The sequence below is a fragment of the Lissotriton helveticus genome, chromosome 6 (genome assembly GCF_964261635.1).
Source record: "Lissotriton helveticus chromosome 6, aLisHel1.1, whole genome shotgun sequence".
Lineage (NCBI taxonomy): Eukaryota > Metazoa > Chordata > Amphibia > Caudata > Salamandridae > Lissotriton > Lissotriton helveticus.
Window position 1 is genome coordinate 11,347,017 of NC_136067.1, and position 19,642 is coordinate 11,366,658.

At 47.5% G+C, this 19,642-nt stretch overlaps 1 protein-coding gene across 4 annotated transcripts in view; it reads left to right on the top strand.

The window, feature by feature from the left end:
• Window positions 1–19,642, top strand: part of LOC144762134 (cullin-9-like) — a 518,599-nt gene that overhangs the window by 265,510 nt on the left and 233,447 nt on the right. For all 4 annotated transcript variants that reach the window (XM_078647278.1, XM_078647280.1, XM_078647277.1 and 1 more), the window contains one exon: window positions 9,073–9,280. In XM_078647278.1, coding sequence (XP_078503404.1) covers window positions 9,073–9,280 — 208 coding nt within the window. The remainder of the gene's footprint in view (window positions 1–9,072; window positions 9,281–19,642) is intronic.

Below are 19,642 nucleotides of genomic sequence, written 5' to 3' on the forward strand. Positions count from 1 at the left end.
TAGCAGGTAAGTAACAGTTCTAATAGGCTTTGGAATCGCTAGGACTGGACTAGGGAATCGTTAGATTACTACTAGGAGACCCAGGGGACTCGGGTGCAGTGTGTGCACTCTCACGCGGGATGCGGGACAAAGTCTATGGAGGCTAGTAAAGGCAAAGTTAGTGTTCACGGGCGAACCCGACCTGGTAGGAAGAAAACGACAGTGGATCCTGACCCTAGGATAGTGAGGCTATGCTGGGACACCGAAGTGCCGAAGTTACCTAGCCCAGGGGCTGCAGCTGCATAGGTCTGAAAAGACGTCGGGGATCTCGTTGCCGGACCAGGAGCCTGGAAGGAAGAAGTTGCTGGCAGGCGACCAGTGAAGAAAAGTTCGATGGATCCAAGCCTGGATCAAGGAAGAAGAAAACCTGAAAGCAGAGGGGACCAAGTTCTTGAATCACTAGCCAGTGATTAAGTGGGCACCAGGATGGCACCGGGCGAAGTCACCGCAGTCAGGTGAGTGGGCGCTGCTGGGCTCTGCAGTCTCTCGGACCAGGAGGCGTTGTCGGCGACCAGGATGGAGGTGCGAGCTGTCCCACGAAGGTTCTTGCTGTCGACGTCGCTGGACCCAGGATTGGGCAACAAGTCTTGGCAAATGCAAGGCCCACGCGGTGGACCTAAAATGGCGTCTTGAGTGGACCAGGAGGGTCCAGGGTACTTCTCCGATGGAGGGAAGCAAGGGCCAGTCTGGAGCAACCAGACCAGCAGCAGAAATGTCGTCGGGCGTCGTCAGGAAGGCCACAAGCCAGCGGGCTAGTAGCCAAACAACGCGGTGAGCAGCAAAAAGCAGAAGGGCCCCACGCAGATCGTGGAGATGCTGGGGGGCTGCTCTTCGGTGCTGGAGCTGCTCAGGGTGGGGGCTTCTCGGACCCCAAAGCACTCACCAGGAATTCACTCGGCGGGCTTGCTGGAAAGAAGTCGTGCAGTCTTGAAGATGGCCGGTCCCTCGAGGTCTCGTCGCACCCACGGTTCTCAGCTGGGCTGTAGAGGTGGGTTGAGGTCAGAGGTGCCAGGGAAGCCGGTTCTCGTCGAGCTGGGCAGTCGGATTCCGGAGGAAGGACTTGCAGCAGACCGCAGTGTTCTTAGATGGTGCCTGCGGATGCAGGGTGACTACTCCTTAGTCACAAGGGAGAAATCTTAGGAAGAAGTCTTGAGTTCCTTTCGTGGAAAGTAGTTTCAGGATTCAAAGATGATCTGATTTGGAAGGGGGCCAGTCTCTACCTTTATCCTGTAAAAAGGGGCTGGCACGCGACTAAGTCCTGCCCTATGGGTGGGACTGGGAGGGGGGTGGTTACACCCACTTCCTTGGCGGGCTTTTCCCCAGCACAGGGTCTGGAGTGACCCTGGAACTGGTTCCAGCCAGCCTATGCACAGTGAGCACCGGGGTGCCACGGGCAGTCACCTTCCTCTAAAGCCCTGCCTACCTACAATACACAAAACCCTGTCTGGGACGGTGCTGGCACCGCCCCTGGCAGGAAACCCTTTGTCCTTATCTCCTGCTCTGGGAGGACTCCCAGCAGCAGGAGGGCAGACTTGTGTCTCGGTGGCAGCATCCATTTTGTGGATGCTAAGGCTCTGTCTGACTTTAACCGGGGTTAGGGGTTACATACATGTCGTGTCCCTCTAGAAGGGTGGAATGCTAACCCCGTCGCCAGAATTGGCGAGGGGTTAGTATTCCAATTCGTATGACACCTTACTCGACATGTTTTGATAAAGCGATACCAGAGTTGGCACATAACCGCGAGGATTATAATGCACTTAAGAGTATATGGTATGCGATATCATGGAAACGGCTAAGGGATGGATCCCGAAAGCCGCAGACAGGCTCAGCTCATGCCAGAGCACCATCTCACACGATTCCAAGCACTCTGCCTTCAGGATTGTTAAGGCCTGCCATAGGAGTGACTGATAGGAGATCTATGTGTCCATTTTAGGGTTAGATATAGGTATACTATATCTAAAGCAAAGGGTGATTACACCACCTTGCCCCAGCTGTCAAGCAGCCAGTTGTGTCAGATTTGGATGGCCAGCCAGGGGTGGCATAATACATGCTGCAGCCCCTGGTAGGCCCTGGGTACCTATGCCCTGGGTACCTAAGGTACACTGTACAGGGACTGATAAGGTGGCTCAGTATCCAATTTAGATATGTACCTAAGGTACATGGAATCCATTTTACAGAGAGAGCAGTGGGCCTGAGGTCCTGAACAGCAGGGCCTCAGGTCAACTAAGTCAGAAAACCAGCAAAACACCAGGCAAAAAGTTGGGGGCAACCATAGTCAGGGATCAACCTTCCTACATAACCCCCCCCCAAACGAAAGGAGATAAGGCTATCCTTGTCCAGGTAAGCCTATATTGCCTAAGTGGCCATTTAAGGAAGTACCAGCACTGGCATGGTTACCCCCTATGTCATGGTCCACTAAGCAATCCCTCACCCTAAGGGTGTCTGAGGGTCTCCACCATAGGGAATCTCTACCTGTGGTGTGTTTTGTCAAAGAAAAAGGCTGGTGCTGAAATGGAGTACTGAAGTGAGGCTCCACTAACTTTGGGCTCAGCTTCCTCCAATCATTATCCACCATAGAGGCCTTTCTTTCCAAGACTGAGTTGTTTTGGGCTCTCAGGGTCAACCTCTGGCTACCTACAGCTGGAGGTTGGGTCCCTCTGTTTGGCTTACTGGAGGGACAGTTCAGGTCTGGGGCCCTCAGGTCCCAAGTTTGGCTGTGCCCAACAGTGTCCATCTGTGGGAGGTCCCTAACTAATTTTAAGGGGGATCCCTCAGGAGTGTGTCTTATTTTCACTTGGCTAGGTCTACTAGTGTCAGTGCCCTTAATCTGCTGATTGGGAAATTCTTTTGGACAGGGGGCCCCTTGGGGTCCAACACTGGCCTCCCTGACCTCTACAGCCCTGGGCTGACTGAGGCAGGGTAGAGAGGGGCAGGTTACCTGCTCCAGACTGGGTCCCACCTTGGAAGGGTCCACTGACATCAGGGGTTCTGCCAGGCTAGGCCTGACTACCTCTGTGGCAGTTTCTTCACAAGGGGTCAGATCAGTTCCCTGAGGAGGCTGATCCTTTCCTAAAGTCTGGTGGGAGGGAGATTTCTCTTCCTCCTCAATACTCTCTGTCTGAGTGGAGTGATCCATAGTTTCAGGCTTCACAACACTGTCATCTGTCTGAGTTTGAGCTGTGGCCATCACAACTCTCCCAACCTTTTCAGGAGGGGACTCAGTTTGGGTGTGGGCTGTGACCATCACAGCCTTGACAACCTGTTCTGGGAAGGAAGTTGTCTGAGATTGGGTTGTGACTGGCACAACCCTCCTGACCTGTTCAGGGAGGATATCTTGGACTGGGGCTGTGGCTACCACTGCCCCACTACCCTTACCATGGATGTTAACCATTCTAGAATGGGTTTCTTGCTCTACTTCAGCCCAGGCTGAGAGCTCTAAATCATTCCCCAGTAGGCAATCTACAGGCAAGTTTGGTGACACTGCCACTCTCTTGTGGCCAGTGACACCTCCCCAGCTGAGATTGACCACTGCCATGGGATGATCTCTCTGTACTCCATCAATATTGGTCACCTGGTATGTGGCACCAGGTAAAAGTTGCCTTGAGGGGACTAGACTCTCAGTCACCATAGTGATGCTAGCCCCTGTATCTCTATAGGCCTCAACTTTTATACCATTGATGAGGGGCTCCTGTCTGTACTTGCCCAAAGTGTTGGGACAAGTTGTGAAGTTGGCAAACCCCATGCCAGTCTCACAGACAAGAGTATCTAAGTTTGGGGACCTGGTTAGGCCAGAGTCCCCAGGAACTCCCAAAGTAAATGCACCCAAATTCTTGGGGGCACTCCCACCACCTGGGGGATTACTACTAGTAGTAACAGGAGGTTTGGGAATGTTACTTGGGGGTATGTTTTCCTTATTGTTATTCTTGGGGCAACTGCTGTCAGTTTTTAAATGACCCACCTGTTTACAGGGATAACAATAAGGTTTCTTCTGGTTGTTGGAAGGATTCTGGGACCCACCCCCCTCAGAGGATTTTTGGGGCCCTGATGTGGTTTGATCTGTAGATTTATTCCCACCCTTCTCTTGAGGCTTGGTTGATTCCTTTTTCTGGTCACCACCTTGGTTCTTGGGCCTAATCCTGGTTCTGACCCATTTGTCTGCCCTCTTACCCAATTCTTGTGGAGAGGTCAGATCAGAGTCTACCAGGTGCTGGTGTAATAACTGGTTCTGACAATTATTTAAGACTTGCTCTCTCATAATTAGATTATACAATCCCTTGAAATCAGTAACCTTACTACCCAGTAGCCAGCCTTCCAAAGCCTTAGTGGCACAATCAACAAAGTCAGACCAGTCCTGAGACTGAGTTTTCTGGGTGTCTCTGAACAGCAACCTGTACTGCTCAGTGGTTAAACCAAACCCATCAACCAGTGCATTTTTCAGGACCTGGTAATTGTTAGCATCCTCAACTCTAGTAGTGAGGAGCTTATCTCTACCTTTGCCATCAAAGGAGAGCCACAGTATAGCTGCCCACTGACTCTGGGGAATGCACTGCACAGTGCAGGCCCTCTCCAGAGCAGCCATCCATTTCTGGATGTCATCCCCTTGCTTAAAGGGGGGCACTATTTTAGTCAGGTGTTTAGTATCTAAACCCTTCTCTCTATCTCTTGGGAGATTGCTGCCACCAGTGGGAGCTAACCCACACATCTGCTGCTCTCTAGCAAAGGCAAGCTTCTCTTTGGCCAGGGCAAGTTCTTCCCTTTCAATCCTCAGTTTAGCTTGTCTCATCCTTGCTTCATGCTCTCTTCTCTGAGGGGAAGTCAATCTCCTCTGGGGAGAGTTCCTTCTCCCCTGAGAAGAGGCATTAGAGTGCAGAGATCTAATGGAGTCCCTAGAAAGAGATCTATCTCTCCTAACTCCAAGGTTAGGCCCACTTCGGGTTAGTACTGGGGGTCCCCCAGATCCTAGCCCAAGTAAGTCTAAGTTGGCCCTGGTTAGCCTTCTGACTACCTCAAGACCTTTGTCTACCTCATCCCCAGAGAGTACCTCCTGATCCTCCTCCTCAACTGCTGAATCAGTGTTGGGGAGGTCTGGATCCCCAGAGGTTCCCTCTAAGGCTGGCATGTTCTCATGTAACTGAGAAAGCTTTCTGGCATCATATGTCTCTAAGAGACCTATCAGAAAGGGAATGGTGGGGTTAGACCCCTGCTTCAGTTTTCTGGAGACACAGATCTGTCTCATCTCCTGGAAACTGAGAGCTGCATATCTTGAAGTGACCTGTGGAGGGTCAACACTGACCAGGGGAGTCTCAGTAGAATCTCCCTGGGTAGACATGCTTTTCTAGTGAGGTGTAAGTGGTGCACTTACCTACACTATATGTTTGCCTACTGATCCCTTGCTAGAGTTGTAGTTTAGGGTGTGCTAGGCCCTAGGAGCTACAACAGCTGGTTCAGTAGAACTCAGAGTATTCTAAGCTAAGTTATATGTACCTTTAGTACTTATGTGATCTTTCACAAGATATTCTTAGGGCATGTGTGGTAAAACAACAGCAAGCTCAAATCCCACCGCTGCCACCAATGTGAGAAGTTGGCCTGATGTGCAGTGCTCACTATTCTAGTGATCACTATATATCAGTCCAAACAACCCTTATTGATGATTGGTTGTAAGTCAACCTTATAGACCAGCTATCCTAGTAGCATGGATACGAGCAGTCTAAGGCTAAGACTCTAGAAGGCGTGTTAAGCCAGCTGTTTTACCATCACATTACCCCTTGAACACCCAGTGAAAGGACACCACACAAGTGTTATGAAAATAAACAGTGTATTTATTAGGATCACAACAACCCTGTACTCTTTATGAGGACAGGGTGCTAGGCACACAACAAAACTCTTACGAAAATACTTAAGTTAGCACGTTATACACAAATGCCCGAGGGGCACGAAAAACCATATACTTTAAAAGTGGAATGCGAATTACTAGCAGGTAAGTAACAGTTCTAATAGGCTTTGGAATCGCTAGGACTGGACTAGGGAATCGTTAGATTACTACTAGGAGACCCAGGGGACTCGGGTGCAGAGTGTGCACTCTCACGCGGGATGCGGGACAAAGTCTATGGAGGCTAGTAAAGGCAAAGTTAGTGTTCACGGGCGAACCCGACCTGGTAGGAAGAAAACGACAGTGGATCCTGACCCTAGGATAGTGAGGCTATGCTGGGACACCGAAGTGCCGAAGTTACCTAGCCCAGGGGCTGCAGCTGCATAGGTCTGAAAAGACGTCGGGGATCTCGTTGCCGGACCAGGAGCCTGGAAGGAAGAAGTTGCTGGCAGGCGACCAGTGAAGAAAAGTTCGATGGATCCAAGCCTGGATCAAGGAAGAAGAAAACCTGAAAGCAGAGGGGACCAAGTTCTTGAATCACTAGCCAGTGATTAAGTGGGCACCAGGATGGCACCGGGCGAAGTCACCGCAGTCAGGTGAGTGGGCGCTGCTGGGCTCTGCAGTCTCTCGGACCAGGAGGCGTTGTCGGCGACCAGGATGGAGGTGCGAGCTGTCCCACGAAGGTTCTTGCTGTCGACGTCGCTGGACCCAGGATTGGGCAACAAGTCTTGGCAAATGCAAGGCCCACGCGGTGGACCTAAAATGGCGTCTTGAGTGGACCAGGAGGGTCCAGGGTACTTCTCCGATGGAGGGAAGCAAGGGCCAGTCTGGAGCAACCAGACCAGCAGCAGAAATGTCGTCGGGCGTCGTCAGGAAGGCCACAAGCCAGCGGGCTAGTAGCCAAACAACGCGGTGAGCAGCAAAAAGCAGAAGGGCCCCACGCAGATCGTGGAGATGCTGGGGGGCTGCTCTTCGGTGCTGGAGCTGCTCAGGGTGGGGGCTTCTCGGACCCCAAAGCACTCACCAGGAATTCACTCGGCGGGCTTGCTGGAAAGAAGTCGTGCAGTCTTGAAGATGGCCGGTCCCTCGAGGTCTCGTCGCACCCACGGTTCTCAGCTGGGCTGTAGAGGTGGGTTGAGGTCAGAGGTGCCAGGGAAGCCGGTTCTCGTCGAGCTGGGCAGTCGGATTCCGGAGGAAGGACTTGCAGCAGACCGCAGTGTTCTTAGATGGTGCCTGCGGATGCAGGGTGACTACTCCTTAGTCACAAGGGAGAAATCTTAGGAAGAAGTCTTGAGTTCCTTTCGTGGAAAGTAGTTTCAGGATTCAAAGATGATCTGATTTGGAAGGGGGCCAGTCTCTACCTTTATCCTGTAAAAAGGGGCTGGCACGCGACTAAGTCCTGCCCTATGGGTGGGACTGGGAGGGGGGTGGTTACACCCACTTCCTTGGCGGGCTTTTCCCCAGCACAGGGTCTGGAGTGACCCTGGAACTGGTTCCAGCCAGCCTATGCACAGTGAGCACCGGGGTGCCACGGGCAGTCACCTTCCTCTAAAGCCCTGCCTACCTACAATACACAAAACCCTGTCTGGGACGGTGCTGGCACCGCCCCTGGCAGGAAACCCTTTGTCCTTATCTCCTGCTCTGGGAGGACTCCCAGCAGCAGGAGGGCAGACTTGTGTCTCGGTGGCAGCATCCATTTTGTGGATGCTAAGGCTCTGTCTGACTTTAACCGGGGTTAGGGGTTACATACATGTCGTGTCCCTCTAGAAGGGTGGAATGCTAACCCCGTCGCCAGAATTGGCGAGGGGTTAGTATTCCAATTCGTATGACACCTTACTCGACATGTTTTGATAAAGCGATACCAGAGTTGGCACATAACCGCGAGGATTATAATGCACTTAAGAGTATATGGTATGCGATATCATGGAAACGGCTAAGGGATGGATCCCGAAAGCCGCAGACAGGCTCAGCTCATGCCAGAGCACCATCTCACACGATTCCAAGCACTCTGCCTTCAGGATTGTTAAGGCCTGCCATAGGAGTGACTGATAGGAGATCTATGTGTCCATTTTAGGGTTAGATATAGGTATACTATATCTAAAGCAAAGGGTGATTACACCACCTTGCCCCAGCTGTCAAGCAGCCAGTTGTGTCAGATTTGGATGGCCAGCCAGGGGTGGCATAATACATGCTGCAGCCCCTGGTAGGCCCTGGGTACCTATGCCCTGGGTACCTAAGGTACACTGTACAGGGACTGATAAGGTGGCTCAGTATCCAATTTAGATATGTACCTAAGGTACATGGAATCCATTTTACAGAGAGAGCAGTGGGCCTGAGGTCCTGAACAGCAGGGCCTCAGGTCAACTAAGTCAGAAAACCAGCAAAACACCAGGCAAAAAGTTGGGGGCAACCATAGTCAGGGATCAACCTTCCTACAACCCTCATTCTGGCCGTCCCACCAAACTACCTTGAAGTTCAATGCTTCTGGAGATGTCAGTCCATCCACACGTAAAACTGCCACTGTGAACAGACCTCCTGATATTTAAGTCTGTTAAGAGGCTTTAGTTTTCCAAACTATCTTAAGCACCTTGTTTCAAATTTCCCGCTGATGTGGCAGAGTCTTTGTCCTTGTGCAATGGGGGCTAAGGGATGAGCTATCTTGAGACAGCAGACTTCTTCAAAGAAAAACAGCTTGCAAATGTACGCGCCTAACAGATGGCAGGAGGATACAGAGCATGTGAATCTTCAGCACTCCAAGCTACAAGCAGACTCTAGCAGGGCAAGTAACATTTTCCTTCATTGCCTACAGAGAAACTGTTGAAGCTGAGATTTGTATTTCAAAGACAAATGTTCCACTGATAGCAGTAATTTGTTTCTAGCACCCATTTGCTATAGAGGATATTATAACAATGTCATTTTTATTTCATAATCGATGCGCTTAGGACAGACATGAAGCTATAGTTACTATTTCATTGCCCTTATTCCAGGATGAATCGGTATTTCATTTTCCATGTGCCAGGAAGAAACTGTAATTATTATTTTGTGATCCATGTTCCATCGAGAAGCTGTTTCTAATATTTCACGATCTCTGCTCCATTGAGAAGCTGTGATTCGTATTCCATGTCCCCATTTCAATAATTCGTATTTCTTGGCCTGTGTACCAGGGAGAAGATTGTAAAGATGCTGGTGGAACTTCTGACCAACCAGGTGAAAGAGAAGACGCTGGTGGTAATGGCGCTGCAGCTGTTGTATGTCCTGATGTCGAAGCATGACTGGCGTGTTCTGTTCGCTACCGAGGGAGGCGTGAGAGCGGTGATGGTGGGCATGCAGGAGTACGCCACATCCCCACTGGTGCAGCAGGCGGCCCTGGCGGTAAGTGTTCTGCGGTCTCTGCCAACCCTTCTCACCATCAACTCCATGTGTAGTGAACTCAGTCGTTACCCTGGCAGGGAGTAGACCTGGGTTGTAAAATCGCAGTAACTTGCAAATCCTCTTCTTGGTACTGACCACTCTTCCAGCTAATGCTTATACTTCAGTGGCTAACAGTCTGGTGAATATTTAATGTGCATTGTGAGAAAGCAGTTGTGTTGAGTGTCCCTTATCTTTTTTCTGCTGGTGTTTTAGACTTTGACCATTGGGAGACTGCTGGAAATCCACCCAGCTCATGCACTCTGACTTTTTGAAACATGGTGAAAGAATGACTAACTACAGTGCACACATTTAACGTTTTAAGTAATGCCACAATAATATATCCCTAGGTGACTGCATCCTAAAACCTACAACAGGCCATGTTAAAGGAAACCGTTTTTGCCTTCTTTTCGCATTAGTGAAATTACTCTTGAATATTATCTTGAAACCCACAAGGCCTCAGAGAGAAATGTGTAAAAGTTCCAGTTATCCAGTATCACATAGGGTTGTCCCTGCAGTGACTAGATTATAGGAAGCAGTAGCAAAACAATAACTTCCTCAGGTGTCTAACGTGGCGCAGAAGACCAATAGGACGATTGAATTGGTATGGGGACCAAAGCAAGCACCAGGAGATGATGGAGGGAGCGCGGAAACTTTTCAGACACTGACCCCAAGTCACTATTAGATCTGGGTGGAATCCATCATCATTCTTTTGCTTACTTAACCACCCTAGTTCAGAGACAGCTATATGCAAATCAGTCTGGACCCTGTGCCTTTTGGAAACAGTCCAGCCTGAGCTGCCAAGACAGGTCTTCCCTTTACCGGAAATAAGCATCCTGGGACCGGGTTTGGGGTAACACCCCTCATCAGCCAGGCAAGCTTGGATCCAGTGGCAAAGTGAGCAAGGGACCTACGTCTGGGCATACCCTGCCAACTTAGGGCGAACAAAGGAAACACAAGGAGCTGATAGACAGAGCGCTGAAACTTTGCAGGCACTCACCCCAGTCACAGATCTGGGTTGAATCCATCATCTTTCTTTAACCCACTCAGCCACCCCAGTTCAGACACAGCTAAATGCAAATCCATCTTGACACTGTGCCTCAGGGGAACAGTCCAGCCCGAACTGCCAAGCCACTTCTTCCCTGGACCATCATCTTCTTGTGTTGGCTATGGTATGGGGACCATCACAACAAGAAACTGGTGTATGGCTGGTTAGTCTTTAAAAATATAGATGTACCTGCATACACTAACCTAGGTATCATCGTTCATCATAGGGTTGTCTGCATCCTCCCAATAGGTTAGTGGGTGGGAGGGCGGGCTCGATTGACCTAATTGAGAGCACTGCTGTAGTTTTGTGGCTCACCTGTTGGTGAGGTCAGTGGGTGTTAGCCTGTAAATAAAAAATCCCTTCAGTGATACCTGTTAATATAAGTTATATTCTGGGGGTCAAATGCTGTGGGATATTAAAAACAAGAATGGGGAATCGAAGGAATTGTTCTTGTTCCCAACTTAACACTTTTTAGCTGTCTCACTGGGCCCATATGGGTCGGCAGCCTTCCTCAGGATTGTGATCCCTTGGTCATAGACTCTCACACGCATGCATCCAGTCATTCTCTCTAAAGTATAAAGCCTCCAGGTGGATCTCACTCTATGAGCTCAAGCTGTTACCTGTGGGTGGGAAAGAAGAATAAGACACACACCAATATATATTTGTTAGTCGGTTTGCAGACTGAGTAATACTCGTGCCAACTTATTGCAAAGTGTCGAAGAATATCAGAGTTCCTGGACACACAAGTGAGAACAATGGGTCTGGTCTATATATCCTGCACTCATGCTCGTGTGACACTGCAAAAACAAAGCACTCGTGAGTTGAGGGAAGTGGAACGGACTGGTGGTAGTGGTGAGCACAATGGTATGTGAACATGCTCTTATCCCAAACACTTACTAGTGCTATGGGTGACCCGCATGGAGCACCCCATGGAGGTCTTGGAAGTTGGCGTGCCCTGTGGTCGCACGCTAGAAGATTAGGAAAGAGGTTTCAGGTTCCTTTTTAGGAAATTCATTGTAGAGTAAAAACGAACCCACAAAGTGAGCCGCTTACTTCGTCAAGGGCTCCTATCGGCCAGAAGCATTATCCCAGCATCCGCTGCCTCCACATGTTTTCTAATGAGTGGCAGAGAGCCAGTCAAAAGCAGGTCCTGGCAGGAAATGTGGTCATGGGACTGTACACTGTAACCCTTACCGGGGCAGTAAAGGGCGAAGATAAGGCACTGGACCAAGGTGAAAGAGAGCCCTGGCAGAACAAAAGTGCCTTTGAGGATGCATGTCTGCAAAGCCTTGCACAGTTGAGACTGGAGGGAAAAGAATGCCCATTTTGTGGGGAATCTGTCTTGAAGCTGCTGATTTGATAATCACTATCAGAGACTCTACTGGAGGCAGAGGTATAGGCTCACACAGCTGTCCTTTGGTGGGTTGGATGGTTCGCAAATCAGACATAAGTAGTTGAATCTTTTATGTGCAAGACCAAGAAAATGGGGGCCTTAGTTGAGGCTGCCAGCTCCGAACCCTATGATAACATCCATCATAAACTTGAAGGCGGAAGTGCAGCAGCCCCATTGGCGTATAAGTTGGATTGTATTTTCAAGGCCATCTCTGACCGGAAGGAAGCTCTGGACTCCACAATGGACACAATAATAATAACTGATGTAGGACTGCTTTGTCACGATCCAAGAAAGCTATCGGAGTAAAGTACGCAGAGTAATCAACAGATAAAATAAGTCTGTCCGCAGACGCTCTAGAAGCAGGTGCTTGACCTTGCCAAATGAGTAAGGTGCCTTGAGGACAGGGTGGTAGTGTCTGAAGTGCACAATAGATAGATCTAGAATAGATTTGAAGATTTCAAAAACTTGGTTGTTGCGATGTCGGAAGGTGACCTCTCTTCTGGACAGACGTTATGTAGCGTATTCTGCATCAAGTTGCAGGAGAGATTCGGGACTGGAGAGACTGAACCCCAAGACGCACAGAGCGATGCATTTGCTGTTTGTGAGGGAGGCCGAAAAATGGCGACCTGGCATTATAAATCCCTCTTCACTATGACCAAGAATACTGTGACTGGTCTAAGTATTGAGTGGAGGTGGATTAGAGACAGGAGTTCGATGACAGGGGCTGGGGGAACTTAGTCCCTTTAGTGTTCTCAGGTATTTCCAGGCACGGCAGATTTAAGAATACCCAATTTAACTATCCACGTTGGACATATCCTGTGCCGAAATGATTATGGCTTCAGAACAGCAGCCTGATCTGGATGCATGTTCAAGGACTTTTTTTGTTCAATTCTTTTTGCACGTGGTGTTTGAATGCCCAGTAATCAGCCGTTGCTGGGAGGAGTTACAGAGCACCTGATGGAGACTTTAGATTGGAAAGAGCTTTGTACTGGGGGAGACCTTGGACCAGAAAAAGCTTTACACCTGGCAGAGACCTTAGAAGAGAAAAAGCTTTACACCTGGCAGAGACCATAGAAGAGAAAAAGCTTTACACCTGGCAGAGACATAAGAAGAGAAAAAGCTTTACACCTGGCAGAGACCTAAGAAGAGAAAAAGCTTTACACCTGGCAGAGACCTAGGAAGAGAAAACGCTTTACACCTGGCAGAGACCTAGGAAGAGAAAAAGCTTTACACCTGGCAGAGACCTAGGAAGAGAAAACGCTTTACACCTGGCAGAGACCTAAGAAGAGAAAAAGCTTTACACCTGGCAGAGACCTAGGAAGAGAAAACGCTTTACACCTGGCAGAGACCTAAGAAGAGAAAAAGCTTTACACCTGGCAGAGACATAAGAAGAGAAAAAGCTTTACACCTGGCAGAGACCTAAGAAGAGAAAAAGCTTTACACCTGGCAGAGACCTAAGAAGAGAAAAAGCTTTACACCTGGCAGAGACCTTAGAAGAGAAAAAGCTTTACACCTGGCAGAGACCTTAGAAGATAAAAAGCTTTACACCTGGCAGAGACCTAAGAAGAGAAAAAGCTTTACACCTGGCAGAGACCTTAGAAGAGAAAAAGCTTTACACCTGGCAGAGACCTTAGAAGAGAAAAAGCTTTACACCTGGCAGAGACCTTAGAAGATAAAAAGCTTTACACCTGGCAGAGACCTAAGAAGAGAAAAAGCTTTACACCTGGCAGAGACATAAGAAGAGAAAAAGCTTTACACCTGGCATAGACCTAAGAAGAGAAAAAGCTTTACACCTGGCAGAGACCTAAGAAGAGAAAAAGCTTTACACCTGGCAGAGACATAAGAAGAGAAAAAGCTTTACACCTGGCAGAGACCTAAGAAGAGAAAAAGCTTTACACCTGGCAGAGACCTAAGAAAAGAAAAAGCTTTACACCTGGCAGAGACCTAAGAAGAGAAAAAGCTTTACACCTGGCAGAGACCTAGGAAGAGAAAAAGCTTTACACCTGGCAGAGACCTAGGAAGAGAAAAAGCTTTACACCTGGCAGAGACCTAGGAAGAGAAAAAGCTTTACACCTGGCAGAGACTTTAGAAGAGAAACAGCTTTACACCTGGCAGAGACCTAGGAAGAGAAAAAGCTTTACACTTGGCAGAGACATAAGAAGAGAAAAAGCGTTACACCTGCCAGAGACCTTAGAAGAGAAAAAGCTTTACACCTGGCAGAGACATAAGAAGAGAAAAAGCTTTACACCTGGCAGAGACATAAGAAGAGAAAAAGCTTTACACCTGGCAGAGACCTAAGAAGAGAAAAAGCTTTACACCTGGCAGAGACCTAAGAAGAGAAAAAGCTTTACACCTGGCAGAGACATAAGAAGAGAAAAAGCTTTACACCTGGCAGAGACATAAGAAGAGAAAAAGCTTTACACCTGGCAGAGACTTAAGAAGAGAAAAAGCTTTACACCTGGCAGAGACATAAGAAGAGAAAAAGCTTTACACCTGGCAGAGACCTAAGAACAGAAAAAGCTTTACACCTGGCAGAGACCTAAGAAGAGAAAAAGCTTTACACCTGGCAGAGACATAGGAAGAGAAAAAGCTTTACACCTGGCAGAGACTTTAGAAGAGAAAAAGCTTTACACCTGGCATAGACCTAAGAAGGGAAAAAGCTTTACACCTGGCAAAGACCTTAGAAGAGAAAAAGCCTTACACCTGGTAGAGGCCTTAAAAGAGAAAAAGTTTTACACCTGGCAGAGACCTAGGAAGAGAAAAAGCTTTACACCTGGCAGAGACTTTAGAAGAGAAACAGCTTTACACCTGGCAGAGACCTAAGAAGAGAAAAAGCTTTACACCTGGCAGAGACCTAGGAAGAGAAAAAGCTTTACACCTGGCAGAGACATAAGAAGAGAAAAAGCTTTACACCTGGCAGAGACCTAGGAAGAGAAAAAGCTTTACACCTGGCAGAGACCTAAGAAGAGAAAAAGCTTTACACCTGGCAGAGACCTTAAAAGAGAAAAAGCTTTACACCTGGCAGAGACCTAAGAAGAGAAAAAGCTTTACACCTGGCAGAGACTTTAGAAGAGAAACAGCTTTACACCTGGCAGAGACCTAGGAAGAGAAAAAGCTTTACACCTGGCAGAGACATAAGAAGAGAAAAAGCTTTACACCTGGCAGAGACCTTAGAAGAGAAAAAGCTTTACACCTGGCAGAGACCTAAGAAGAGAAAAAGCTTTACACCTGGCAGAGACCTAAGAAGAGAAAAGGCCTAACACCTGGCAGAGGCCTTAAAAGAGAAAAAGCTTTACACCTGGCAGAGACCTAAGCAAAGAAAAAGCTTTACACCTGGCAGAGACATAAGAAGAGAAAAGCTTTACACCTGGCAGAGACCTAGGAAGAGAAAAAGCTTTACACCTGGCAGAGACCTAGGAAGAGAAAAAGCTTTACACCTGGCAGAGACTTTAGAAGAGAAACCGCTTTACACCTGGCAGAGACATAAGAAGAGAAAAAGCTTTACACCTGGCAGAGACCTAGGAAGAGAAAAAGCTTTACACCTGGCAGAGACATAAGAAGATAAAAGCTTTACACCTGGCAGAGACCTAGGAAGAGAAAAAGCTTTACACCTGGCAGAGACCTAGGAAGAGAAAAAGCTTTACACCTGGCAGAGACATAAGAAGAGAAAAAGCTTTACACCTGGCAGAGACCTAGGAAGAGAAAAAGCTTTACACCTGGCAGAGACTTTAGAAGAGAAACAGCTTTACACCTGGCAGAGACCCAAGAAGAGAAAAAGCTTTACACCTGGCAGAGACCTAGGAAGAGAAAAAGCTTTACACCTGGCAGAGACATAAGAAGAGAAAAAGCTTTACACCTGGCAGAGACCTTAGAAGAGAAAAAGCTTTACACCTGGCAGAGACCTAAGAAGAGAAAAAGCTTTACACCTGGCAGAGACCTAAGAAGAGAAAAAGCTTTACACCTGGCAGAGACCTTAGAAGAGAAAAAGCTTTACACCTGGCAGAGACCTAAGAAGAGAAAAAGCTTTACACCTGGCAGAGACCTAAGAAGAGAAAAAGCCTTACACCTGGCAGAGGCCTTAAAAGAGAAAAAGCTTTACACCTGGCAGAGACCTAAGCAAAGAAAAAGCTTTACACCTGGCAGAGACATAAGAAGAGAAAAGCTTTACACCTGGCAGAGACCTAGGAAGAGAAAAAGCTTTACACCTGGCAGAGACCTAGGAAGAGAAAAAGCTTTACACCTGGCAGAGACTTTAGAAGAGAAACAGCTTTACACCTGGCAGAGACATAAGAAGAGAAAAAGCTTTACACCTGGCAGAGACCTAAGAAGAGAAAAAGCTTTACACCTGGCAGAGACTTTAGAAGTGAAACAGCTTTACACCTGGTAGAGACCTTAAAAGAGAAAAAGCTTTACACCTGGCAGAGACCTAGGAAGAGAAAAAGCTTTACACCTGGCAGAGACCTAGGAAGAGAAAAAGCTTTACACCTGGCAGAGACCTAAGAAGAGAAAAAGCTTTACACCTGGCAGAGACCTAGGAAGAGAAAAAGCTTTACACCTGGCAGAGACTTTAGAAGAGAAACAGCTTTACACCTGGCAGAGACCTAGGAAGAGAAAAAGCTTTACACCTGGCAGAGACCTAGGAAGAGAAAAAGCTTTACACCTGGCAGAGACTTTAGAAGAGAAACAGCTTTACACCTGGCAGAGACCTAGGAAGAGAAAAAGCTTTACACCCGGCAGAGACATAAGAAGAGAAAAAGCTTTACACCTGGCAGAGACCTTAGAAGAGAAAAAGCTTTACACCTGGCAGAGACCTAAGAAGAGAAAAAGCTCTACACCTGGCAGAGACCTAAGAAGAGAAAAAGCTTTACACCTGGCAGAGACCTTAGAAGAGAAAAAGCTTTACACCTGGCAGAGACCTAAGAAGAGAAAAAGCTTTACACCTGGCAGAGACCTAAGAAGAGAAAAAGCCTTACACCTGGCAGAGACCTTAGAAGAGAAAAAGCTTTACACCTGGCAGAGACCTTAGAAGATAAAAAGCTTTACACCTGGCAGAGACCTAAGAAGAGAAAAAGCTTTACAACTGGCAGAGACCTTAGAAGAGAAAAAGCTTTACACCTGGCAGAGACCTTAGAAGAGAAAAAGCTTTACACCTGGCAGAGACCTTAGAAGATAAAAAGCTTTACACCTGGCAGAGACATAAGAAGAGAAAAAGCTTTACACCTGGCAGAGACCTAGGAAGAGAAAAAGCTTTACACCTGGCAGAGACCTAGGAAGAGAAACAGCTTTACACCTGGTAGAGACCTTAGAAGAGAAACAGCTTTACACCTGGCAGAGACCTAGGAAGAGAAAAAGCTTTACACCTGGCAGAGACTTTAGAAGAGAAACAGCTTTACACATGGCAGAGACCTAGGAAGAGAAAAAGCTTTACACCTGGCAGAGACCTAGGAAGAGAAAAAGCTTTACACCTGGCACAGACTTTAGAAGAGAAACAGCTTTACACCTGGCAGAGACCTAGGAAGAGAAAAAGCTTTACACCTGGCAGAGACCTAAGAAGAGAAAAAGCTTTACACCTGGCAGAGACCTTAGAAGAGAAAAAGCTTTACACCTGGCAGAGACCTAAGAAGAGAAAAAGCTTTACACCTGGCAGAGACCTAAGAAGAGAAAAAGCCTTACACCTGGCAGAGGCCTTAAAAGAGAAAAAGCTTTACACCTGGCAGAGACCTAAGCAAAGAAAAAGCTTTACACCTGGCAGAGACCTAGGCAAAGAAAAAGCTTTACACCTGGCAGAGACATAAGAAGAGAAAAAGCTTTACACCTGGCAGAGACCTAGGAAGAGAAAAAGCTTTACACCTGGCAGAGACCTAGGAAGAGAAAAAGCTTTACACCTGGCAGAGACTTTAGAAGAGAAACAGCTTTACACCTGGCAGAGACCTAGGAAGAGAAAAAGCTTTACACCCGGCAGAGACATAAGAAGAGAAAAAGCTTTACACCTGGCAGAGACCTTAGAAGAGAAAAAGCTTTACACCTGGCAGAGACCTAAGAAGAGAAAAAGCTCTACACCTGGCAGAGACCTAAGAAGAGAAAAAGCTTTACACCTGGCAGAGACCTTAGAAGAGAAAAAGCTTTACACCTGGCAGAGACCTAAGAAGAGAAAAAGCTTTACACCTGGCAGAGACCTAAGAAGAGAAAAAGCCTTACACCTGGCAGAGACCTTAGAAGAGAAAAAGCTTTACACCTGGCAGAGACCTTAGAAGATAAAAAGCTTTACACCTGGCAGAGACCTAAGAAGAGAAAAAGCTTTACAACTGGCAGAGACCTTAGAAGAGAAAAAGCTTTACACCTGGCAGAGACCTTAGAAGAGAAAAAGCTTTACACCTGGCAGAGACCTTAGAAGATAAAAAGCTTTACACCTGGCAGAGACATAAGAAGAGAAAAAGCTTTACACCTGGCAGAGACCTAGGAAGAGAAAAAGCTTTACACCTGGCAGAGACCTAGGAAGAGAAACAGCTTTACACCTGGTAGAGACCTTAGAAGAGAAACAGCTTTACACCTGGCAGAGACCTAGGAAGAGAAAAAGCTTTACACCTGGCAGAGACTTTAGAAGAGAAACAGCTTTACACATGGCAGAGACCTAGGAAGAGAAAAAGCTTTACACCTGGCAGAGACCTAGGAAGAGAAAAAGCTTTACACCTGGCACAGACTTTAGAAGAGAAACAGCTTTACACCTGGCAGAGACCTAGGAAGAGAAAAAGCTTTACACCTGGCAGAGACCTAAGAAGAGAAAAAGCTTTACACCTGGCAGAGACCTTAGAAGAGAAAAAGCTTTACACCTGGCAGAGACCTAAGAAGAGAAAAAGCTTTACACCTGGCAGAGACCTAAGAAGAGAAAAAGCCTTACACCTGGCAGAGGCCTTAAAAGAGAAAAAGCTTTACACCTGGCAGAGACCTAAGCAAAGAAAAAGCTTTACACCTGGCAGAGACCTAGGCAAAGAAAAAGCTTTACACCTGGCAGAGACATAAGAAGAGAAAAAGCTTTACACCTGGCAGAGACCTAGGAAGAGAAAAAGCTTTACACCTGGCAGAGACCTAGGAAGAGAAAAAGCTTTACACCTGGCAGAGACTTTAGAAGAGAAACAGCTTTACACCTGGCAGAGACATAAGAAGAGAAAAAGCTTTACACCTGGCAGAGACATAAGAAGAGAAAAAACTTTACACCTGGCAGAGACATAAGAAGAGAAAAAGCTTTACACCTGGCAGAGACCTTAGAAGAGAAAAAGCTTTACACCTGGCAGAGACCTAGGAAGAGAAACAGCTTTACACCTGGCAGAGACATAAGAAGAGAAAAAGCTTTACACCTGGCAGAGACCTAAGAAGAGAAAAAGCTTTACACCTGGCAGAGACTTTAGAAGAGAAACAGCTTTACACCTGGCAGAGACTTTAGAAGAGAAACAGCTTTACACCTGGCAGAGACATAAGAAGAGAAAAAGATTTACACCTGGCAGAGACCTAGTAAGAGAAAAAGCTTTACACCTGGCAGAGACTTTAGAAGAGAAACAGCTTTACACCTGGCAGAGACCTAGGAAGAGAAAAAGCTTTACACCTGGCAGAGACCTAGGAAGAGAAAAAGCATTACACCTGGCAGAGACATAAGAAGAGAAAAAGCTTTACACCTGGCAGAGACCTAAGAAGAGAAAAAGCTTTACACCTGGCAGAGACCTAGGAAGAGAAAACGCTTTACACCTGGCAGAGACCTAAGAAGAGAAAAAGCTTTACACCTGGCAGAGACCTAGGAAGAGAAAAAGCTTTACACCTGGCAGAGACATAAGAAGAGAAAAAGCTTTACACCTGGCAGAGACCTAGGAAGAGAAAAAGCTTTACACCTGGC